General features: G+C 46.6%; 1 protein-coding gene across 1 annotated transcript in view; it reads right to left on the minus strand.

The window, feature by feature from the left end:
* Nucleotides 1–1393: 1393 nt before the first annotated feature.
* The window catches only part of PACC1 (proton activated chloride channel 1), a 157059-nt gene continuing 131966 nt past the window's right edge, over nucleotides 1394–26486 (minus strand). The window contains exons 6-8 of the mRNA XM_078647116.1: nucleotides 23342–23486; nucleotides 9069–9176; nucleotides 1394–2092 (exon numbers count right to left, since the gene is read on the minus strand). Coding sequence (XP_078503242.1) covers nucleotides 1931–2092; nucleotides 9069–9176; nucleotides 23342–23486 — 415 coding nt within the window. The 3' untranslated portion in view covers nucleotides 1394–1930. The remainder of the gene's footprint in view (nucleotides 2093–9068; nucleotides 9177–23341; nucleotides 23487–26486) is intronic.

The raw sequence follows: 26486 nt of genomic DNA on the forward strand, positions 1-26486 counted from the left end.
TTCCCCTGCCCTGAGAGAAGAGCAGTCCCGCCCTGCCAAGACGCAGAGCCAAATAAACTAATAATAATGTCCAGTTATTATTATTTTATTTTTCCTTCATTTACACTGCTAAAAGCAGTGTGGCGACGCCCCTTTTCCTCAAAGGAGGAGCCGCCACTGTACTAGTTGCTTGTGGCAAAACTTTGGACACTTGGCGTTAGGCAGACAAAAGTGCGCCAGCACAAGGAAAGGACAAGAAAGCACTGTATGATGTTAAATACTTCATATTCGTACCCTTTTCCTTTCGTGCTTGCTGCAATGAGCTGTGTGAAAATATGACAAATATACCCCATGGTGACAAGAACTATAGCTACAATTCAACTCAGCAGAACTGAGCAATATAGGATTGATTATGCACTCCAGGGTCTCACTTATGCCTGTATACCGTGGGAAAATTCAGTCTCCAAACAAAGCATCTACATGACGAGATGCCTTCGGCAAACCTTTCCACACCTGGACGTTCTTCAAAAATGTCAAGCTCCCCTTAGCACTTTCCCACACTAACTAGGCCATTAGATTAACCTGGGAGAACCTCTCCTAACACTTTGAAACTAAAGAGATATTAAAATGCCAGATAGCATTCTCAACCTACTGGTAAGGGCTCACTTCTCACTGGGCATTATATAATTACACTGGCTACCGGTGGTAAGATGTATTATGTTCAAAACAATGTGTATAAAGCACTTTGTCGGATTGGTGCTCCCTTCGTCCAACAGAAACTCCACACCTATCACCAAACAAGACCAGTACAATCCAGGTGTGCCCCCAATTTAGCAAACACAACCTTCACAAAGCAAAAACTTGCCAACTGGTGGCAGCTCATTCTTAGTCCAGGCAGCCACTGAAACACACCCTGTGCTTCAACACAGTAAATTCCAGACAAATCTAAAAACCCTAGGTCTTCACATCCATCTAATCACAGGCTGAAAAAGACCAACTATTCAGATTAAAAGGTATGTATGAGCAGTTCTATCTATTCTCACGCACTCCGCAATACCTCATATGTGGAGCGCCATAGGCAGCGCCATTTTTGAAGTCTGTCTTCAAACCTCAAACACACCCGAAATCTCCCATACTGGATCCAATATTCTTTTACAACCACAGTTTCCAGAGGTCCCAGGAATCTGATGCATACCGCAGTGCTTTGTGCCTTGCCAGGGATATGAAACACCAGACAAATTTTGAAACACAGTACAAAACAAACTCCTTATTTCATGGATCTTACGACAAACTCACTGCTGTACAACTCGATTACACATTGAACAAGTTCAGTGAGCAAAGTACATATCTTAAAGTCAACGGAAAGTGCAACACTCATTAGAGTCACCCAAAGCACACTCCAAGATCTGCAATGTGATTTTAGTGCAACTCATGGCATTTATTAAGCTGTAGCTGCTCTTCTCTAAGCCATAGATGCTAGTACTATTTGACCTCCATTAAAAATATCTATTTGTTTCTATTAGGGGTTCAGATTTGTCCTATTCACGAGAAATCCAACATTGCTAAATTATGTAAAATATGCTTATTTACTCATCATAAAAATGTTTGACACACATACCTATAGCACGTTTCCTAAAAAACTCAAAATCTTCCTTTAGGTTCAGATTTCTTTTCACCAAAGTCTGAATGCTTAGCTTCTGAATTCTTTCCAAGGTATGCTACATATTTTAGTATTATAATATTAAGAACTACCCTGCGAGGTTAAAGGAAGTTATATGTGTGTTCTGCTCCGGCGTGCCAGCAGAGCAAGGAGACCCTCTGCCCCAATGCTCAGTCTGCTTGGTCCTATGAAGTCACGTTTTCTTCCTGAGTGAAGTCAATAGGCAGAAAGTTCATCTTTCAATAGTGTGTTCCATCCAGTGCACAAGAGGGACATTTTCTATGCATCACCTCAACTTATGTGGTTTAGTTCTCGAGCTCTTTTTCTCAAATGCCGTCTTCGGATTTTGATCATCCACCTCACGCTCAGTTTAGCAAAATCTGCTGCTTTAAACAAAACCAGGAACACACCACAGAGGAGGGCCACCATACTCCAGGGATTTGCAGTGATGATCTGGAAAAAAAGAAGAATACAACAGGTGAGGTTTTCATCCATTTGTAGTTTTGCTCTCCTGCTCCATTTCACACAGACAACAGTTCACTATAGACATTGCTGCACAATGTGCCTTTTGTGGAGCACACCCCTATGTACACATTTCAGGCAATTGTTGGACATGTGAAAAAATACCCAGGGTACCCTACTTTGAAGGAACTAGCCTCTCAAGTGCAGGACTAGGATAACCTATATATTCCTCCAGGCCGTGAACTTGATGGCACCAAGGAGTCCCTGATGCCTTGGAATACAACACGAAACAAGATTGGAAAATGCATACACCGCTATAGAACTACTGGCATTTCTGTCTCCAGTGAAGGCACATAATAAAGTTGTGTGAAAAATGCAGGAACACAAAGACACTGAAAAAGAATGAATAGCTGTGATGAGTGAAACTCGTGTAAATGAAAATGCCTGACCTAACACACCACAGGGTGGAAGAGAGAGAGCTTCAAGCTGTGGAAGGATGTGTTGCTTCTCTGCATCACCACTCCTAATGGCAGAAGGGAAATGCAACTATAGCGATATGACACAGTTATTGCAATAGACGGATATGGGGGCAGGATGGATAACAAATCCTGAGACTTACGACATTGTACAGACAGACGACAGACTGTCTCTAGCATGGACAGGGCTTCTGAGAGTCTGTGTGGGAGACTTATTTAATAGGCCAGTGGTATGGAAATATCCATGGTCAGTGTCGTTAGGTAGAAGAATGTATGGTACATTGACAAGTTAAAAAATCTTTTGAATTCCAAGATAAAGCTGAACAATGTCTGTTAAGATTTCTGAATTTAAAATCACTGTACACTACTAAGAGAGGGGAGGAAGCAGGCAAAGTTATACTGAATATGGGCATAAACACTTAAATAAGATCTATGAAGAAAGCATGTGTTCCACTTGTCAACTTTTATGAATTACATTTCTCAAGTTTAACAACTGCTCTGGAATGTTTAGATTGGATGAACTCTTCACTGCCTACTCTCTACTCCAGTCCGACCACTCAGATATTACTACATAGGATCTCCCATGTCATATCTTCTTGCCTGGATTACAACACGGGTTTCTGCCATTGTGCATGACCTGTATCTCGCTTGCTGTTGTTCAGTCCCTCTGGATTGCTTTGTGTCCCCACATCTATCTCTGACTTTACACCATGCCCAGCACATGATTCTCTGGCTGAACTATCAGCACCTCAACTGGAGTCTCTCTTCCTCACTGCAGTTTTAGACGGAACTCAGGGGCATACTACCAAGCAATAGCGATAATTATCGCTATTGCTTGGTTAGAGACAAAAAATTTACCGCTGAGCTGCGGCGATTTTTGTCGCAAATAAACCTTGGTATTACCAAGGTTTATCGCAAATGCGATAAAAATCAGCCGCAATGAATGAATATCGCTGAAAAGTCAACGATATGCATGCATTACCGAGCTAATGCTCTTAGCCATGTTATCCACCTCCCATTGGATAACATGGCTAAGAACTGCTCAGGGCAGGTGTTAGCTTTTGGAGATATTCGCGCTTAGCGCGAATATCTCCATAAGTTGGTAATAGGAGATAGTGATGTTAGCGACTGTTTCCAGTCGCTAACATCTTGGCACGCCCACTTTGCATGTCATTAGTGATAAATATCACTGACATGCAAAGTGGGGCCCAAGATGGTCGCTATCTCCTACTAGCTGTCGCTAACTGGTGTTAGCGACAGCTAGGTAATAGGGAGATAATTTTATCTCCGCTTTCTTGGCTTTTAAAGCCAAAAAAGCGGAGATAAACCCCCTTGATAATATGCCCCTAAATCTTTACGGTATGAGCTGAGATGTGTCTTATGATCAGTCGGTATGCTAAGAGAATCTCGCCTGCGTACTACATCTGCTGAATCTTTACGCTTGAACAAATTTGGTAAAGGTTTGTGAGCTATTGTGAAAATGCCTGTTCTGTATGGTACAGAAACAGATATTTTTTATTCAGAGTTTTATATAGCACGATCTAGACCCGAGACTTTGGGTATAAGAGCGCTTTACATGAGCACCAGTTTTGTTACAGATGGACACATTTACTTTTTTGTTAGGCACAGTGAGATTAAGTGATTTGCCCAGAATCACAGGATGTTAAGCGTCGTTACCAAGACTCGAACCTGGTTCCCCAGCTTCAAGGTCGACCACTCTAGCCGTAAAGCTACATCCTTTCCTAGGTTTAAGATGTAGAAACTGTATTTTTTTCTCTTTTTGATTATACGGTACTGATTGTACCACAGATCAAGGCATTATTCTATAGAAGATATTTACTGCGATGTTACCCAGCCTGGGCCTGAAGTTCCTCTTTGTTTTGAGTAAGGTACCTACTGTAGAGATACTCATGTATAGCACTCCAGACGCCCTCGTTGTGGCATGTACGATGCTACCTAAAACCTAAGCAAATTTCCTAAATACAACCCCTGGCAATATGCTATCCTTACAATTGCATCCCAGGTGCAGTTGATGGCAAATTTCCCTTTCAAACTGGACACATGGAGGAACCCTGGCACTTTAACCACATGTTCCTCCCATTACTTCCTATAGAGCCCCTGAGAAGAATGATGCATGCCTCGGCGATCACCCCATCTCGAGTACCCATGAAGACAATGTGGCTCACTGAGTCACAAGGGACATGGGGACTTTGTTTCCAGGGCGACGAGGGGACAGTGAATGTGTCCATATATAGTTTGCTTGAATAACAGGCTTTGTTAAAAGGAAACATAATAATCAACCGAGATAATACTCTGCTACAAAAAATAGAAACTGCTGAACAAGGACAAAAGAAACCGAATACACCTGTTAAGCAGGTTAAGACACTATGCCCGATTCAGAAGACAAAGCTGTACATTTAAGCCTATGCATGTACTCCTAGGCAAGGATGTACGACTTTCGGCAAATAAAAAATGTTTTCAGTATTCCCAGCTTTCGAGACATAATACTATTGTTTCCACGGAGAACCCCCTTCCTTGCTCCCCCATTAAGCCGGGTGGGGGAGGGGGGAGGGGGGAGGTGGGGGGGGGGGTTCTTCTCCCTTCCCTCCTTGGAAGAGGAGTTACTTCAGTCCTTTGCTGGAGTAAATCTCTGACCATTTCCAGGGTGGGAAAGGGTCACAGAAGAGTAAGTTGGCAAACACCCACAAACGCACAAATTGCGGGTGTTCGCAAACTCTAAAACAAACCACGGCTTGAGGCGCAAACTCCCACTGCCTGCCTGAACTTTACTACTGTGCAGTCCTCGTGCACAGACATGCTGTAGTGAACCAATTACACATGCCAGGTAGCTTTTTGAACCTGCCTGTAAGATCCCTCACAAGCTGCACATTTCCACAAGAAATGTCACTACAGATTAAATATAAAGAAAAAAAGAAGGGAAACGGCTTTATATAACAAAAAGCAGAGAGAAAGGGGGCTACAAAGTAGAATCGGATACAGAAACAAGACATCAAGACTCCTAAAATGTTTGAGAAAGACACATCAGACATCACAAAAGTATCCAGATTAAAATCGACAGAACTTTTAAGTATACAACTCTATTAAAATCAGCAAATTTTTACATATACATTTCCAACTCGTAAACGCATAAAACATGCTGTTTTCATACATTAAGGAAGTTAGATTCGAACAAACACATCTAGTCTTAATTTTTTGGGCCCTGTTTTCTTCCCAGTTTTAAGACTTCCTTCTCTGCACTGTCTTGTGCTTTATGCCACGATTTTCTCTGTGCAGCAATCAACCAGAATTGGGGGGACACCAGAACACACTTGCCAAGCACCAAATCCCTGCACTGAAAAATTTAGGGAGATAAGCTTGTAACTTTGAAGCAAAACCAAACCATAAGCTCCAAGATCTTCTTGGCAGTTATTAAAGCCCAGCAACGTTCAACTTCAGCTAGAAACCCCTATGCAACTTTAGATTAGTTATCACGGATTAGTAGGAAACGCAAGTCTGGATGCAGTGTTCTTTTTAAACCAATTTAGGGCCGCATGTATGAATTTTTTTACATTCGCCAACTGCGCAATTTGGTCAAATCGGCCATTTGTGAATGCAAAATAGCTTTTTTATGATGTATGAAAGCCTTTGTTGTCACAATTTTAGGTAACAGCAAAAACTGCTATTACTTAAAATTGTGACTACAAATATGGACTTGCAAATTGAGATTCCCTTAGCTCATGTATGAAACATTTTCCAAATGCAAACTGTGCATTTAGGAAAATGCACTTACCAAACAGACAATCGCAAATTAGCTAATGCAAAACCGTTCGAGCTTGCAAAATCTTTGGCGATTCCTTACATACATATAGCATTTTGTGGACTAAATATCAGTTCTGTAAAAATTGCTATTTGGTAATGTGCAAAATGCTTATTTGATACATGTGGTCCATAGTCTGGTATTCTCTGCCTTCGAGAATCTGTGTGGGCACAACTGTCTTTTCCAACATGGGCCTAGGCATGTAGTGGAGGCCCAGGGGCTCCCTAAACCTGACCCCGTTCTGTTGCAATGCTGCCCATAATAGAAACGTTTTTTCAATATGTTGGCCGGCTAGAACTGTGTACAGCAGTAAAATGACTTACCTATCGCTGCTGCAATGCCTTCATCCAACAAACCCGAACCACCGCTTTCTAGTGAGCGCCAACACTCCTTGTTACGCCTGGATCGGTTCCTATTTTTTCAACATCGTCAAGGAGGTCTCAAAGGTTTTACGGTCACACATAAGCCGATTACTCTTCACTAGAAATTATTGTTTTATAAAGCTCTTCATACCACACTTCTTCTCTTCCTAAACATTGTAGATAATAGGTGTTACTGTTGCCCAGAGTAATGGGACTCAATTTACCAACCACCAAATGATGGAAGGCTGAGTTAGCCTTGCCAGGATGGAAACCTGCTGCTCACCACATTTAATGGCAAGCGTTTAACTCACTGAGCCATCTTGCATGGTCTCTAATTACACTCCAGAGCCTATTTCTTCTATGCTCAGGATTCATCCTGGATTACCTTTTACATCTCAGTATTGCTTCTGGGCCCCATAAATTACTCTCTATTAGTGCCCCTAGCCATGTCGCACTAAATGCACATTGCATTAGCAATATCCAAAAAAGTAGATGTGGTATATGTGTGTGCCTGTGAATGGTACAATACACTGCAAACTACAGGTTCCATTTTGGAAGTCCCAGGCTTGCACAGTGTAATATGAGGAGGTAGAGGAATCCCCCCAGACAGATGTGTGCATTGCTGCATTCCTGAATACTGTGTTGGACACCATGGAGCAGAGAGAGTCAGGCTTCCCCTGTACATTTCAAAGAGTGCTCTTTGCTCACAAGGAAGGGGCCTGGGCACATCTCAGGAAGGAGATTTGACTGATTAGGTAATCATAAAGAGTAGGGCTGAGTCCCTGGAGTAACCTTTTGATACAAATATCACTGCGGTTGACATCCAGTTGTGAACTCTAGTGACTCCCATAGCTTTGGTTGGGGCTATCATCTTTATGGTCGCTCCTGCTGTGACAGACTGCTTTCAAAAGGAAAGGAGGGGAATGAGTGGACCCTTCAAAAGGGAAGCAGACCCCCAATATAAACTTCAAAGACTCAGACTCAAAATCACAATTGGTGGCTGGAAATAGACTATAAGCAGAGGAGCTTGAGACTCCAAAAAGTTTCAATTGTCAAGCAGCCATGCAGGATGTGTGATGAGGGGAAGCTCTGCAAGAGTTTCGCCTGTGACCAGGACTGGGGGCCAAGGTCCGTCAGTCTCTCTGCTGGGAGAGGGGACATCACCCAGGGTTTCCAAGACCACCTACCCTGGACTCCGCAGCACCAGTGCCTGCCTGCTTGCTGAGACCAGTGTGCCCTGTGAGGAAGAGAGGACCATGGAGCAAGGCCCAGGGGAAATCTTATTGAGTGGATTCCCTGAGCGGGGTGTAAAGAACAGCTACTGCGCTGATCGGGTAGTTGCCCAGGTGCAGGACGAAGTCAGCGACCCTTTTATGCCTTTTATGTTAGGCGGTGCAAGGGGACTAGATTTCCCGGGGCCTAAACAGACTGTTTCCGATCAGTAGCTCTGCCCCATCACTGTCCATTTACAAGTTAAACATGCCAGAATAAGAAAAAACAATGTAGAACCAGCTTACCTGGGTCAAATTCCACAGTGATCCCGATTAAAACTGTTAAATGTTCCGATTTGCCATCTGATTTGTGACAGGTGGTAAAAAAGAGCTGGGGATGCAGGTTAGGGGATGGATGGCAGAGGCAGGGGGCTGCATGATGTTTGGGGGTGCACCTTAGGGGCTAGAAGAGCATTTTCTACAGCCTCTTGGTGCTGTATGGGGCCAGGCGGGGTCGGAACTGCATCTCTGCCAGCAGTGCCTGCTCTCATGTCTCCTCCTGCAGATATTACGGGGTTCCCTTTGACACCTGATAAAACTGGGTCTAGGGCTTGGAATTAAAGAGCAACCTGTCAAGTCTGGGTGCAGAAACACCAGCCTACTCAGAATAAAGAGAAGCAGTATCTTACTTACCCTCCCCTCACCCACCTCTGCCCGCCTTGCCTCCCGCAGAGCAAAGATACCACTCTGCTTGACTCATAATCATGGTGCGATAAGGGATGTTTAAATCTGTGATGTCATTTCTGTGTCTCATCATATGAGGAGGTTGGCTAAAGCTCAGGGATGATGTTTTTGCCCCATCATGTGACACAGTAGGCAGGAGCTCTGATCTGGATTTGGTGTGATTCGTACATTTGGAGAGGGGCGGGGTAAACTGCTGAAACATTTTGCCGGAATAAAACTTCATTTTTTCTCCTACACAGCATCTGTTCAAAATCAAACATGGACAGAGGTGAAAGACTTTACATAGTTGGCAACTAACTAGCGCCATGACGTCAGAAGCATTGGGCTGAATTTAAATGAATAAGGAAGTCTACTCACATCCCGAACTTCCTGAATGAAAGGATCTTTCCACTCAAATACCACAAAGAACAACTGGTCGCTTTTTGATGGGTTAGGTCTGCGGTCAATGTAGTTAACCACGCTGGTCTGTGGAGAGAAAATAACAAAACAGGTAGTTGTGGCAATATACGTACGTGTCACAGCTGTGAAATCTTCTTGCATAAGCATTTATTATTTCAGTAAGCAGATATTCGTATTTTACATCTTATTTGCTTCAGCTTGCATCCACAAACACTACTTCACTCTTTATTTTGATACCTTGTTGTCTAAAAGAAATCCAGGCGCGTTATACTTTAGTATCTTCAGTATAGAATGTAGCTCGTAAGGGTACAGACACTTGTGGGCTTCAGATGAGCCATTTCCAAAAATAGCCATCTTAGTTGGATAACAAACATATAGTGTAGTTAAAATGTGTTTTTCTAAAGGATTCATAAAGGTGGTGGTGATGGACAGAGCATCTGAATTAAGCAGAACACTCCTACCCAGTCAAAAGATCAGGGCTTGATCCATCACCGTTTTTTAGCTCACTGCACCATCCCAGTTCAGAACCTGGCTACATGCAAATTAGTCTGTCCCTGGCCCAGTGCATCATGGGAACAGGGCAGACCAAACTACCAAGCCAATTCTTTACTGGAAAGGAAACAAGCTTCCAGGGACCGGTTTCTGGCATTACAGCCGTCTTCGGCCCGACTTGCTTGAATCCTGATGGTGCAGTGAGCAAGGGACTCATGTCTGAGCATACCCTTCCACTCCTATAGTGGCCAAAACGATTCATAAAGGTGGTGGTGATGGACAGAGCATCTGAATTAAGCAAAACACTCCTACCCAGTCAAAAGATCAGGGCTTGATCCATCACTGTTTTTTAGCTCACTGCACCATCCCAGTTCAGAACCTGGCTACATGCAAATTAGTCTGTCCCTGGCCCAGTGCATCATGGGAACAGGGCAGACCAAACTACCAAGCCAATTCTTTACTGGAAAGGAAACAAGCTTCCGGGGACCGGTTTCTGGCATTACAGCAGTCTTCGGCCCGGCTTGCTTGAATCCTGATGGTGCAGTGAGCAAGGGACTCATGTCTGAGCATACCCTTCCACTCCTATAGTGGCCAAAACGATTCATAAAGGTGGTGGTGATGGACAGAGCATCTGAATTAAGCAGAACACTCCTACCAAGTCAAAAGATCAGGGCTTGATCCATCACCGTTTTTTAGCTCACTGCACCATCCCAGTTCAGAACCTGGCTACATGCAAATTAGTCTGTCCCTGGCCCAGTGCATCATGGGAACAGGGCAGACCAAACTACCAAGCCAATTCTTTACTGGAAAGGAAATAAGCTTCCGGGGACCGGTTTCTGGCATTACAGCCGTCTTCGGCCCGGCTTGCTTGAATCCTGATGGTGCAGTGAGCAAGGGACTCATGTCTGAGCATACCCTTCCACTCCTATAGTGGCCAAAACGATTCATCCAAGCAAGCCGGGCCGAAGACGGCTGTAATGCCAGAAACCGGTCCCCGGAAGCATGTTTCCTTTCCAGTAAAGAATTGGCTGTGTGCAATCAGGCAGGCGCGGACCGCGACCCTCAGCACGGCGGTGCGGGGGTCTCCTCAGCGGGGGCGGCGCGGCCTGACGAGTCTCTGGGATGGCGAAGCGGGGTCACAGGGCACGGTCCGTGCAGCTGTCTACCCGGCGTGGATCGCGATCGTCAGAGGAATTCCGGCGGGAGGGGGGAGAGCGCTTCAGCGCGCTCCAGTAGCAGGCAAGGGGCAGAGGAGCAGGAAGCCTAGCCCGGGGGCAGAGAGCGACTCCGATCGGAGCGAGGCTTTCACGGGGACAAAGGCAGGCAAGCTCCCGAGTGCCACAGCCCTACGAGGGGCGATGAGGGGCGCAGTCTGGTTCCGGCGGGATGCACACACGGCTCGAAGGTCAGGACGAGCAGAAGCACCAAGAACCCACTAGTCCTGGGGTTCAGGTCAGGGGGCAAGCTCCAACAAGCCCTTGGAGAATGTTTCAAGCACAAGTCAGCAAAGTCTTTTTAGCAAAGTCTTCTCCTCTCCTTCCTCAGCAAGGCAAGCAGCAGGCCAGTCCTTCCAGCGTCTTCTTCTCCTTCTATTCGGGCAGAGGTTCTTTGTGGGAAACAGGATTCTGATTTACAAGGAGCAGGGCTCCTACTTTTATACAGCATTTCTTTTGTCTTCTCAGGTCAGGGGGGCCTTTGCATAACTGCTTTCAGTCTCTGAGTACTTGTTGGGTGTACTTCTGGCTTCTGCTTTCAGTGTGAGGGCAGGCACATCAGACGCTCCACAGGGGGGCGGAGCCAGCATTGTGTGGACAGGGGCAGCCAGGAGTACCTTGATGACAGTGCTTCGCCCTTCCTGGGCCAGGTGCAGGCTGAGTCATCAGTCGCTCCCCAGGGGGGCGGAGCCAGCATTGTGGTGGCAGAGCACATCCTGATTAAGAGTCCAGGGGCACTCCTACCTCCCACTAAGGTGTAATCCTTGCATTCACCACCTGTCATCCCCCAGCCCTGTCACTCACACAACCCAGACAGTCAGATACACATCCAAGCAGAGGCGGGCTGAAATGGTTAGGCAAGCAAATGCTAACTTTCTAAAAGTAGCATTTGCAAACACAGGATATTAAAATAAACTTTACTAAAAGAAGTATTTTATTATTCTGAGTTCAGGCATACTAAACATTATTTTCTACCATGTTCCCTGAGCCTGCTGGGATTATAGAGTGTAATAATTCCAGCAGCCCATCTGGCCTAAAGGGAACAGGTAGCCTTACAATAGTGAAAAACGAATTTGGCAGTAATTCACTATTAGGACATGCCACACTCATCAGAGCATGTCCTACCTTACACTTACAATGCACCCTGCTTTTGGGCCTACCATTGGGGTGACTAATATGAAGTTAAGGGAAGGTTTAGGGGCTGGCAATTGTGTGCACTTGCCCAGCCAGCATGACAGTACCAGACTGCACGCAGGTTCTGCAATGGCAGACCCTAGACACATTTTAAGGCTGCTTCTGTGGGTGGCGCAACCAGCGCTGCAGGCCCACTAGCAGTATCGGCATTCACAAGCCCTGGCACTCCTGGTGCACTTTACTGGGGACTGACAGTAAATCCAATGAACCAATCAGGAATATCAATCACAGTTACACTTTTCATAGGGAGCACTTGCACTGCGGCACGGGTTGGCCGTGGCGCAGTGCCCTGAGCAGCGGACACCAGCAAAAACATCTGAGGCACATCAGCAAAAAGTGGAAGGGAAACTCACGCCAAGGTGCCAGGTCTAACACGTGTCCCCTCCAGCTGAAATGTGGGGGGAACTACCCTTCCCCAGGGAGTTCCTCATCACTAAGGCGGAAAAACCTGGACAGACCGTCAGCATTGGCGTGATCTGTGCCAGGGCGATGTTCCACCGTGAAGTCCATACCCTGTAGGGAGATGGACCACCTCAACAGTTTTGGGTTCTCCCCCCTCATTTGCATCAACTATCTGAGGGGCCTGTGGTCTGTCTGAACCCGGAAGTGAGACCCAAACAAGTAGGGTCTTAGCTTCTTCAGTGCCCAGACCACAGCAAATGCTTCTCGCTCTATTGCACTCCACCTACGTTCCCGTGGAAGTAACCTCCTACTGATGAAGGCTACAGGTTGGTCTCAGCCCTCCTCAGTCATTTGTGAGAGAACAGCCCCTACACCATGCTCTGAAGCGTCTGTTTGCACTAGAAATTTCTTGGAGAAATCAGGGGCCAGGAGCACGGGCGCCGTGCACATGGCAGTTTTCAGGGTGTCAAAAGCCTTCTGGCAGGTGTCAGTCCAAATCACATTCCTGGGCTGCTTCTTCGAAGTCAGCTCTGTCAAGGGGGTCACAATAGTGCCATAGCCCTTGACAAACCTCCTGTAGTACCCAGTGAGCCCCAGGAAGGCTCTCACTGCAGTCTGGGTCTTGGGGGGCTCCCAAGCCAGGATGGTCTCAATTTTGGGTTGCAAGGGTGCCACCTTACCACTCCCCACTTGGTGTCCCAAGTACACCACTGATCCCTGCCCAATCTGGCACTTGCTTGCCTTGATTGTGAGGCCTGCTTTGCGCAGCGCCGTCACCACTTCCCAGAGGTGCCGCAGGTGTTCTGGCCAGGTTCCACTGAACACTGCGATGTCATCCAGGTAGGCGGCACTGAACTCATCCAGCCCAACCAACACCTGGTTGACCAAACTCTGAAAGGTGGCAGGGGCATTCTTCATTCCAAATGGCATAACCCGGAACTGGAAATGCCCATCTGGGGTAGAGAATGCTGACCTCTCTTTTGCCCCATCGGTCAAGGCGATCTGCCAGTACCCAGACGTTAAATCAAACGTGCTGAGGACCCGGGCAACCCCTAGCCGATCAATGAGCTCATCAGCTCTGGGGATAGGGTGCGCGTCAGTCTTGGTGACTGAATTGAGCCCTCTGTAGTCCACACAGAACCGGAGTTCAGGTGTGGCTCCCGGCGCAGCAGCCTTTGGGACCAAGACCACGGGGCTGGACCAAGGACTGCTGGAGGACTCAACCACCCTAAGAGCAAGCATCTTGGAGACCTCCTCCTTGATGCAGGCCCTGACCCTGTCAGTTACTCGGTAGGCCTTATGCCTCACAGGTAAGCTGTCTCCTGTGTCCACATCATGGACGCACCAATCTGTGACACCAGGAACCAGGGAGAACAGATCTGGAAACTGCCCCAGCAATTGGCGACAGTCTTCCTGTTGCTCAGGCGTCAGGGTGGGTGAGAGGTTAACTCCATCCACTGACCCATCTTTCTCAGAGGCTACTAAGAGGTCAGGAAGAGGCTCAGACTCCTCCTCCATTCCATCATCAGTTGCCAACAACATGCCCACTTCGGACCTCTCCAAGTGGGGCTTAAGACGGTTAACATGTAGGACCCTCAAAGGGTTCCTGGGAGACTGCATGTCCACTAAGTAGGTTACCGGACTCGTGCGCTCCACAACCTCAAATGGACCTGTCCACTTATCCTGAAGTGCACAAGGTTCCACTGGGGCCAAGACCCACACCTTTTGCCCAGGCTGAAGCTCTACCAAAGTGGCATTCTGGTCGTACCACCGCTTCATCTCTTCCTGGCTGGCTTCCAGATTTGCCTCAGCAAGTTGTCTGAAGCGCCTGGTCTGGTTTCTGAAGGCCAGCATGTAACTGTATACATTCTGGGGAGGTTTCCTGGGAGATTGCTCCCAGCCTTCCTTTACCAAACTCAGAGGTCCTCTCACTGGGTGACCATACAGCAGTTCAAAGTGGCTGAACCCTAGGGACTTCTGTGGCACCTCACGGTATGCAAAAAGAAGGCATGGCAAGAGGACGTCCCACTTACGCCTCATTGGACCTTCCAGTCCCATAATCATGCCTTTCAGGGTTCGGTTGAATCTCTCAACCAACCCATTTCCTTGGGGATGGTAAGGGGTGGTGAACTTGTAGGTTACACCACACTCTTGCCAAAGGGACTTCATATACTTGGATATGAAGTTGGTCCCCCTGTCACTCACCACCTCTAGAGGCAATACGACTCGTGAGAAAATTCCCAGCAGTGCACGTCCCACCACGGGGGCCGTCACTGTCCTCAGAGGGATGGCTTCAGGGTACCGGGTGGCATGGTCCACCAAGACCAGGATGAACCTGTTGCCCATGGCTGTCTTGGGGTCCAGAGGCCCAACAATGTCAATACCCACTCGCTGGAATGGCGTACCGACCACTGGGAAGGGTTGCAGAGGAGCCTTGTGCCTCCCTCCGCTCTTACCACTTGCCTGGCAAGTCTGACAGGACCTACAATGAGCGTCTGAGCTCTTGTGCATTTGGGGCCAATAGAAGTGGGTGACAAGCCTGTCATAGGTCTTGTCCATCCCCAAATGTCCTGCTAACGGCACATCGTGAGCCAACACCAGTAGGAAGGCTCTGAACTTCTGGGGTACTACCAGCACACGGGCTGACCCAGGTTCAGCAGCCTTAGGCTCTGAATACAGGAGGTCATTCTCCCAGTACACGTAATGTGTCTTGGCCTGAAAACCATTGGCCTGGTCTGCAGCCTGCTGCCGCATACCCACGAGAGAAGGGCATTCTTTCTGCTCCCTGCAGAATTCTTCCCTGGAGGGGCCTCCTTATTGCTGCCAATGGGTCAGCTCAGGCAGGTCCCCCAGTTCAGCAATCTGTTCCCCAGTAGGCTCCAGGGCATCCCCCTCAAGGTCTGCTTCCTCCTGGACCGTGGGAACTTCAGGGGCCGGTTTCCCGCGCCCCCTGCGCCTTCTCCCTAAGGCCGGTTCCTGGGCCTTTCCTTCAGGCCCTAGGACCTCTTGAGCACCCCTACTGGCTGCCATAGACCGGGTGGTCACGCACGCCCAGTCAGGCAGACCCACCATCCTCAGGTGAGTCGTCTTCTCCACCTTTTCCCAAGGGGAGTCTTCCAAGTCATTCCCTAGCAAACAGTCTACAGGCATGGCTTTCCTCACACAGACCTGCAGAATACCAGAGACCCCCCACTCGAAGGGAACTTGAGCCATCGGACACTGACTCTCTGAATTGCCAGCATTGATAACCCTACAGTAGGCATGGGGTACAACCTGCTCTTGAGACACCAGGTGCTGCCTCACTGCAGTCACACTGGCTCCTGTATCTCTAAGTGCCTCAGCTTTCTTACCATTGATGGTCACCACCTGCCCATATTTTTTAGTGTTAGAGGGCAGGTAGTTCTCAGGGACCATCTCACTATCTCCTAGCGAGACTAGGGTCATCTGGACAGGATCTCCACCTCCTGGGACCATTACTTCTTCTCCCAAGTGAACACTAGTCACTTGCCGGGGTGGAGCACCAGTGGGTGCTGGTTCACCAAACAGGCGACACTTGGGGTCACTGGCAATGTGCCCCGGGTCACCACATCTGAAACAATTGAAGGGCCCCTTTGGAACAGGTCTACCTGTCGGGCCCCATTCTGCTTTGGGGATGGGGGAGGCTGAGAACCTTTCTGCTGGTTCCCTTGGGGATTACTTTGGGGGCCTTTAGGGAACCCTTTCTGTTTACCCCTGTCCCCCCCACTCTTCTGTTGGGGACCCTGCCCACCTTTGGCGGAGTCTCCCACTGGACCCTTGTGGACCCTGGTGCTGAGCCAGCGGTCCGCCTCCTTAGCAAGCTTCCTAGGGTTAGTCAGCTTGCTTTCAATCAGGTGCTGGCGTAGCTCAGGAAAACAATTACCGGACAAGTGCTCCCATGCAATTAAATCAAAGAGACCTTGAAAATCATTCACCTGATTACCCTTCACCCAACCATCCAGTGCTCTGCAAAAGAAAGTTACATACTCCACATACGTACTCCCAGGAAGCTTAGTACAACCCCTGAACCTCTGTCTATACATTTCAGGGGTAAGCCCATATCTGGTCATTAAGGCCTCCTTCATGCGGGGGTAGGAACTTTGTTCTTCAAGGGGCAAATCCAGGAGGGTGTCCTGCCCTTCGCTAAGGAACTTTCCCCACAACCCCGCTCCCCAATCCTTGTTAGGGACCCGGTGGGAGGACATGGCTACTTCATAAGCCCTAAACCACTGTCCTATGTCATCCCCCCTAAAGAACTCCTTCACTACATCTTTGGGTATGTACACCCTGGACTCTACCTGCACTGGCGTTGTGCTGCCACCAGAAGGAGTTGTTCCCAAACCTCTCAGCTCCAACTCCGTCAATCTCAGGTCATGCTCCATTTGGCGTTGCTGCGCCTCCATGACCAATCTTTGCTTGTCCATCTCCATTTGTCCAGCTAATCTTGCCATCTCCATTGGATGTGCCCTGTCTGCTGCCCTGTCCGCCAGCTCCTCTGGTGACAGGCCTCTGCTGGGATCCACAATGCCATCTGGTGGTATGATTTCCACCGCATTCTGTGGTTCACTAGACTCTTTCCAGGCTCTCAGTGCCTTGATGTATTGGCCTTTCTTTTTGCACCCGGTGTGTGCAACTCTGAACTTTACACAGAAGCCTCCCAATTGCTCTACTTTGTAGCCTTCCAGTCCTCCGTGTTCCCAATCTACATCTTCAATTCCAGAGATCTCAGAGGGTGCTCTCCCAGCAGGGAGTGAGCCAGGCATGGCTTCAACAATGGCAGATGTCTCAACAAAATTATAAAAATGGAAATCTGTGGCTGCGTTATTGGTCTGCTCTCACTATGTGGTGATTAGTAATTCACTGTATGTCAACTACAAATGCAAATTCGCAAATCCCACCGCTGCCACCAATGTTAGAATTGGGGGGCTCTGGTTGGCGCAAGTATTCACTTGTGACAAGCAGGGACCCTCTCCTCTAAGTCAGGGTAAAGGATGACCCTTTAGAATTACCCTTGCTCACCCTCTAGGTGCGTGGCGTGAGCAGCCAAGGCTATTCTTCAGGCGTTATTCAGTTAAGCATTTGTAAGAACACACACAGTAAAATGTACCAATCCCCCCACAAATAGACACCAGGCTGTGAATATATAAAAATACGTTCCTTTATGTAAAAATATATATATGAGCAGTGCAGACTTATTACAAGATCAATAACGTTTTTGTATACCAACAGATTGTAAATAGGCAAGCTTTTCTTTAGTTTCAAGTTCAAATGTGGATTTCCTTGTTAAATCACTTCTTTATAGTTCTTTCAGTAACTGTTATTTTCAAAGCACCTCCTTGCACCAGTTTGGGGGACCTTAGATGCGCCCGGGGCCTCTGGTGCGCTTCACAGCGCTTCCCTCGCTCTCCTGGCAGAAACTGACCTGGAGCCTACCGCGGCTCACACATCGGGCGTGAGGACGCCTGCGTTACGTACGGCTCGTCCCTCCGGCTCGGGGGCAGGGCTAGACGCGAGCCAGGCTCGGCGGTGTGACTTGCGGTGCGGTCAGGTAGGGAGGCGGGGAACTGGGAGGCCGGGTGCGCTAGGCTGCACACTCACTCGTACTCACTGTTTCACAGAGGCGGGTGCGGCCGGTGCGATGAAGGGGAAATAACAACGTTGCGGGCCCCTAGCCCGATACCACAGCTTTGGGGACTGCTGGGGTCACTTGGTGAGAGTCGGCACGGGTCAGTGCGACTCCGATGATGGGGGGCACTTCTGGATCCTGACGTCAGCGGGCGTGTGCAATCAGGCAGGCGCGGCCCGCGACCCTCAGCACGGCGGTGCGGGGGTCTCCTCAGCGGGGGCGGCGCGGCCTGACGAGTCTCTGGGATGGCGAAGCGGGGTCACAGGGCACGGTCCGTGCAGCTGTCCACCCGGCGTGGATCGCGATCGTCAGAGGAATTCCGGCGGGAGGGGGGAGAACGCTTCAGCGCGCTCCAGTAGCAGGCAAGGGGCAGAGGAGCAGGAAGCCTAACCCGGGGGCAGAGAGCGACTCCGATCGGAGCGAGGCTCTCACGGGGACAAAGGCAGGCAAGCTCCCGAGTGCCACAGCCCTAGGAGGGGCGATGAGGGGCGCAGTCTGGTTCCGGCGGGATGCACACACGGCTCGAAGGTCAGGACGAGCAGAAGCACCAAGAACCCACTAGTCCTGGGGTTCAGGTCAGGGGGCAAGCTCCAACAAGCCCTTGGAGAATGTTTCAAGCACAAGTCAGCAAAGTCTTTTTTAGCAAAGTCTTCTCCTCTCCTTCCTCAGCAAGGCAAGCAGCCGGCCAGTCCTTCCAGCGGCATCTTCTCCTTCTATTCGGGCAGAGGTTCTTTGTGGGAAACAGGATTCTGATTTACAAGGAGCAGGGCTCCTACTTTTATACAGCATTTCTTTTGTCTTCTCAGGTCAGGGGGGCCTTTGCATAACTGCTTTCAGTCTCTGAGTACTTGTTGGGTGTACTTCTGGCTTCTGCTTTCAGTGTGAGGGCAGGCACATCAGACGCTCCACAGGGGGGCGGAGCCAGCATTGTGTGGACAGGGGCAGCCAGGAGTACCTTGATGACAGTGCTTCGCCTTCCAGGGCCAGGTGCAGGCTGAGTCATCAGTCGCTCCCCAGGGGGGCGGAGCCAGCATTGTGGTGGCAGAGCACAGCCTGATTAAGAGTCATGGGGCACTCCTACCTCCCACTAAGGTGTAATCCTTGCATTCACCACCTGTCATCCCCCAGCCCTGTCACTCACACAACCCAGACAGTCAGATAAACATCCAAGCAGAGGCGGGCTGAAATGGTTAGGCAAGCAAATGCTAACTTTCTAAAAGTAGCATTTGCAAACACAGGATATTAAAATAAACTTTACTAAAAGAAGTATTTTATTATTCTGAGTTCAGGCATACTAAACATTATTTTCTACCATGTTCCCTGAGCCTGCTGGGATTATAGAGTGTAATAATTCCAGCATGCCCATCTGGCCTAAAGGGAACAGGTAGCCTTACAATAGTGAAAAACGAATTTGGCAGTAATTCACTATTAGGACATGCCACACTCATCAGAGCATGTCCTACCTTACACTTACAATGCACCCTGCCCTTGGGCCTACCATAGGGGCGACTAATATGAAGTTAAGGGAAGGTTTAGGGGCTGGCAAGTGTGTGCACTTGCCCAGCCAGCATGACAGTACCAGACTGCACGCAGGTTCTGCAATGGCAGACCCTAGACACATTTTAAGGCTGCTTCTGTGGGTGGCGCAACCAGCGCTGCAGGCCCACTAGCAGTATCGGCATTCACAAGCCCTGGCACTCCTGGGGAACTTTACTGGGGACTGACAGTAAATCCAATGAACCAATCAGGAATATCAATCACAGTTACACTTTTCATAGGGAGCACTTGCACTGCGGCACGGGTTGGCCGTGGCGCAGTGCCCTGAGCAGCGGACACCAGCAAAAACATCTTAGGCACATCAGCAAAAAGTGGAAGGGAAACTCACGCCAAGGTGCCAGGTCTAACAGTTTAAATAATCATCTGCTGCTTAATTTTCAGATTTTAACCCAAAAAATATTCTAGCTCAAAGAGATCAACAGTTACTAGTTACAAGTGTTGCTGCACAATGGCAGGTCCATGGCAAAGGCTGACGAGGCACCAGTCAGTTGCTGACTGCTGTTGTGAAGCCTTTGCCCAGACAGTGTTAACATGGTTAACATTTACAAAATAATGAAGTAATACTGCCACAAATTGTGCTGCATTATGCTGCATAGTTTGCATTTTTTGTCGCATAATTTAGTTATTTCAGTGGCCCTATCCTTAACTTACAAAGGTCCTCAACTGGATACATCCCTCATTCATAATGTGCCTTCTTCCGTACTCTCCATGTACTCACTTCCCCTCTGCACATCTTGACCTAGCACAGGCACTGAGTGAAAGAAGCTACACAAACAAATGATGCTTGTTTCCAGTCCAGGGTGGACGTGGCCTGGCAGTTCGGGCTGGACTGTTCCCATTGAGCGCAGGGTCAAGACTGATTTACATATGGCTGGGTTCAAACTGGAATGGCATGGTGAGCAAAAAAACGATGGATTTAGGCCCAGATCTCTGTACTGGGGTGAATGTATGACATTGTTCTGCATTCTGTCCATCAATTGTTCTTTTTTCACTGAGTGAAAGAAGCCATAATAGGGACATTGAACAAATATATCTCCGGCTTGTATTATGCATCCCTGTAATACCCATACACATGAGGGATCTAGGAGCATTCAAGTGTAGGAATTAACTTACATCCCTAAATTAAGATTAGGAAATTAAATCATTATTTCATTGAAATTCACTTCCTTGAAGAGAGAAATGTGTTTCCCAGGCCCATGTGGGTCAAGGTCTGGGGTCCGGTGATGATGTCAGTAGTCCAGTTCTTCCCCAAACGCGGCTCCTGAAAGCTAATGCAAGCTAAATCGGCAGGTGTGTACCTTCTGCTTTACTTATGCAGAGTGTACCAAGCTGCGACAAGAGGGCATGCAATGCCAGCCCCACCCTTCTCCTGCACTTGGGAATTGGGTGGACAGAGGCGTCAGAAGTTTTGATGTCCTGCAGTAGGATCACTACATTAGGTAGACAAAGACACAGATATGTAGAGCATACAGACACGAGTTACAGAGGAATACCTGGCTATCCTAGATATCCTCTCGCCATATTACAACTTAGGGAGGAAGGCGGAGGCGGGAGATAGGACAATAATTGACAAGTAGCACACCCCAAAAAGAAGATTTACATTGAACACTGTTTTGATGTATTTCTCTCTTTTTTTTTTTGCTATTTCACTTCTTTATATGGTCCCTTTTTAAAAACTGCATTATAACCATATTTTATTCACTACAGGTGTTGTAAATCCAGTTATTCTTCATCATTGCCCTTTTCTGACTTCCGTTCACAGTCTGGTATTACTCCTTTATTATGTTTTATTTCGTATTGCTTTTGATTGTATTCTTGCCTACTGCTTCTTTCATGGTGACTGCTTTTTTTGTTGCTATTAATATTTTTTACCTTTACCATTTTCGTTGAATTAAATATATATTCATAACTACATGTTGCATGCTTTCTTCAATGTGTTTTCTTTCTCACTATTTTATATTTCTTTAGTGGTTTTTTAATTACCTATTGGTTGGTCTAGAAGTATTCCTTTTTATCTGTAATTTCCCTCATTTTTTGTTGTTGTTTTTCACCTGTTTGCTTGTTTCGTGCATTGTGCTCCTTACCCCCCCTGATTCCCGTTCTTGACTTTTGTTATTTGTCACTTCTCCCCAAAACGTGGTGGCTCTTTGGGCAATGACATAAACCATGTGCTCAGTAAACAGGTTCCGAGTCAGTCAAATATTTAAACTTATGTGGAAGTAAAATAAGTCAAGGGGCAGAGGAAGCGTTCATGGGGGAGTGGAAGAGGTCCTGGGGCAGTGAAAAGGACCTGTGGGAAGAGGCATTGTAGAAATGTAGACAACATAGTAAGGTAATAAAATACCCATACATTCAAAATGAAGGTATGCCATAATGAAGAAAGGTAATAATGAAGAAAAAACTAAATTGCATTGAAGAGATGTACATTTTTTACAAAAGAAAGGTCACATTCTTTAAAATAGGGTTATAACTGAAATTATAGATTGGGTAAAGGTTACAAAACTATAATTAGGCTTAGTGATAGAGGCGGGGTTGGGAACAGAAGAACATTTGGTGGTAAACTAGGTGTAAAGGTGAGGATTGTCAGAGTTGGTGACAAGATTAGGGTAAGTGAAAGAATCCAAGGCAAAGGACTCCATGTATGGTAAGGATAAGGGTAAAGGTATGGTCTAGGATAAGGGTTAGCGTAAGGGATTGTTTGAGGATAAGAGCCCTGGAGAGGAATTGGGTAGTCTTTATTATGGTTTCTCTTTAAAGTTGACCTAATACAAATCGACAAATGTGTTGTGATGGTTTCTTTATTATAGGTTACTCATCCAGATTTTCTTTATTGGCACCTTCTTCATTTTAACATAGCTAAGGAAAAACAATTGTTTTACTTCAGTGCAGACCGTTGGTGAGACTCCAGCAGGAGTACTGTAGTAAGTGAGTGTGCCACAGCTGAACTGAGGTGAGGAAATATTAGGGAAAGTACATCGCGGCTACCAAAGCCAGTGCAAATTCTGCACCAGCAATCCACTAAAAGAGATGCAAACCCTTACATGATGTGAGTCATGAAGAGAAGATGGAGAGATCTGCACACCATATGCATGCAACAAAGGAGCTGTCCTATTGCAGACGAGAGGGGGTTAAAAATAAAGAGAACATGCTGTCAGGGGGAGGATAAGGATTAACACATGGACATTCTTCGCAAAAAGGATAAATAATACATGGGACTGTCTTCAAGCATCGGTGGTGGAATGAAAGTACAAAAATCATATTAAAAGTAAGCTATGGAAAAAGTAGAGTAATACTGGTGTAAGAGGAAAGGGAGAGCGAGACTTTGACTCAAAAGGAGAGCTTGGGCGTAATCCTGATTCAGTCATAATGGCCCAATTTCTACCACATTCAAGAGTTATCTCTGCTATCAGGACTTCCAGGTGTGGTGAGGGCATTCCAAATTACTTTCAATTAGGGCCTTGGTGAAGTCTATGGTATTAAAGAATATGCGGGACTGGGAAGAATACATTGGCCTCTTGGTGATTATCTGCCATCATTTTCTACTAACGTACGCCACAAGAGCCTGTGTGTCGCTTAAATTTTTATCAATATCAGAATTCGTCTTGCATCTTAAGTGGAATTCACATCTAGCTCCTCGCATTCATCAGTCAACATCCACGCGGGAGGCTGTACATCTGACCCAAGATACATAAAGAATTATCAGGCTTGGAAAGAACTTCTGAGCTCACCTCCTGTCTGAATTCAACAGAGTTGGTGCCGTCTTCTTCTGTTGTTTTCACCAGGGACATCTTGACCCATGTTCGGAACCCTCCAGAGAACTTCCAGCTGGAGAAGGAACTTTCACAGCCTTGCATGAATTTAACTTTGTCTGCACTAAAAAAAAAACAAATGGAGACATGATATGCACAAGGCTAAAATGCACTGGGTAACTTGTTTTTATTATGAGTTAAAAATAATTGCAGTCATGTCAAGGGCACTACAGAATTAACCAGCTTTTTTATATGCATGTCTGCAAGATTTGTGTGTTCACAATTTCTTGCCATCAAGTCTATCCGGTGACATGATATCGGAGCCTCAGTATAGGAAGGAAAACGTTCAATTAAACAACTAAAAACAATATTTTTTTTTAAAAAAAAGCTCTGGTAAAGCTAATAGTTCTCACCTTTTCGACCTATTAGCTTTGCTAATGCTTTTTTTGCCAAAGCTGTTCAGGACTGGCAAAAACAACAAACAAAACATTATTGCCGCTGCTCAACAACACCAGAAAAAAAAATGTGCAATGATGCATATGGCCGCATACGTCATTACACATAGGCATGTATGCGTTGTGATGCTATGATGGGTCCCAGCTTCACCATGCATACACAGATGTGAAATGACTAAGGTGCCATTTTAATTTGTGTTTAATTTACTGTTCCAAGATGGCAGACACCCATTTTGGAGAGGTAACTAAAAAACGTGTGCCAAAGAGCATTAGTATTATAAGGAAGTGGCCCGCTAGTAAATAGTAGTTGGCGGGCTCTCAGGAAAACAAATTAATATTGCTTTTTTTCTTACGATTGAGGCAGGGAGAGCAACGGTGGGGAGGGGGTGGAGTAAATTCTGACAAGTACAGAAGCAGCTGGAGTATTGCAGGGGAGTAAGCAATGGAGAAGCTGGCTAACTGAGGAGAACAACATGGAGAGTGCGGGGGTATTTCAGTCCATGAAGCAGCACACAAGAGAGAGGGCAACAAAACACCCGATTGCAGTGCTGCAAGATTAAGGGAAAAGTAGATCCCCGTCTGTGAGCAGTGAAAGAATCAAGCCATCCAATCAAAAGATGGTAAAAAGTGCTCTGCTTCAAATAGACAATGCAGGAACTTCCAATTATTATACCTACTCTGTAGAGGTGCGATTAATTTCTTCCTCCAACCAACCACTCAATTAGTAATCAAAATTTGGAAGATAATAAACAGGGACTTGGGATGGAGGTAAAAATTAACAAAAGAAACAGCACTGTGGATCGGAGGGAGACTCAATCAAGGTGCTGAATTATCAGGTTCTAAGCAGTGGAATATTACAAGAATCACCCAGATGGGAAATGTAATGACAGGCATAGTGATGAAATAATTTGTCGACTTCCAAGAAAAATTTGACCTTCATTGTAGTCAATTTTTCTGCTACATTCAGCTCCACCTTGCGCACACTCCTTATGATTCTGACCTGGAGGAACTCCCAGATTTGAGTCCACTAAAGTCACAATTATTGATGGATGAACTGAAGGAACACAAGATAACACAAATGTCTTACACCTTAGTTATAAATACTCTAAACTCCTTTGACCAGTTGTGTTGTGTTTGGGAACAAGTTCTGGGCCACCTCTTTGAAGAGCACTGGACGGAGGCGTTGGCATCCTCAAGAGAGCTGGCCATCACATCCCACTTTTGACTCATCCACTTAAAATATCTGCACTGGACTAACCTCACCCGTGATAGGCTGTGGAATTTCAGTGCTATCCTCCCCAAGATGTTTAGCATGCAGACCACACATCGGGAACCTCATCCACCCAATATGGGGTTGCAGGGTAATTGTTCATTTCTGGAGGGAGTGCTTTCTCCTCTTTGAGGGAGGTATTGGGTTGAAGATTGCCTTTAGAACCCAAGATGACCATCTGTACTCAAATAGATACAAAATGGCATTATTGTGGCTAGAACTCCTAATTTCAAAAGAGTTATTGTCAGGCTTTGGAGGGGGATAGATATTTCCAATCCCACCACTGTACCAGAAACAGTACAAAATTTGGAAGAGATGGTGTAAATATCTAGGGATAGTGCTAGATTCATGTGTGCTTAGGCCTGGTCTGCGGATGGTGAAATTTGTGGCCGTAGAGATACGAGAAAAGATTTGTAAATGTATTCAAGCCTACTGATTTGCAAAGCTTGTGAATTGTATACTTTTATCATGGAAGCTGCCATACCTCAAATTTTGGTTGATTGCCTGCTTTCTGTTCTTACGAAAATCAATAAAATGTTCCATTAAAAAAATCCTTACTTTAAATGGATAAACACAAGAAGGGGAAGGAAAGCCACTGAATAGGATTAAGCAAATGAAATTTCCAACAGAGATAAACAAGGGTAAGCAATGGGCTCGACCACAGCCCCAGTGAATATTGTTTTTTGTCCATCAATCAGTCTTCGACAACAGCCAGCTAACAGTTGCTTTCACGTGAAATCTAAAGTAGGGACTATTGAGCACCTGAGTTGCAGCCTAATTGAGACACTGAAGGGCTGAGTGCACGTATGCTAGAACTAGCAAAACAAACCTGAACAACAGATAACCCATTGCATGCTGCGAAAATGTTTGCGCTGTGCGGGCGTTTTTAAAAGTGTGCGGGATTCAAACGGCCCCTGGCCGTCCTCCGCACACGCCCACCGTGACGCACGACAGCTGGGGGCCATCATGAGCATGCAAGGGGTTAATCAGTGATCACTATTACATTAGCAGAACTTATCTGCATGTTCAATCATTTTACGAGCAAGTTTTGTTTATAATCAACTTCAAATCACTATAGCCGCCACTGACATGGGTACCTTCTCCAATTGTTAGAGACCCACAGGTGAGCAACAACAAATGGGGCAAGTCCTCATTGACTATCATTAGCTCGCCACTGAGGGAAGTATTTTAACAACATGATACCTTGAATAGCAACCGATTTCTAAAATGAACATTGCAAGATTAGAAATAGAAAAATAGGGTTTCTTTCAAAAACTCGGAATACTACCTTTAATGTCAAGTATTTCTGGGCCAGCTGTGTGAAAAATCTATTGATTTCCATATTTGCATGCTGCAGTCCATATACGGGTCTACTGAATCAAGTTTAATCAAAGCATGT

Source organism: Lissotriton helveticus, chromosome 6 (assembly GCF_964261635.1).
Source record: "Lissotriton helveticus chromosome 6, aLisHel1.1, whole genome shotgun sequence".
In the NCBI taxonomy this organism is placed as follows: Eukaryota; Metazoa; Chordata; class Amphibia; order Caudata; family Salamandridae; genus Lissotriton; species Lissotriton helveticus.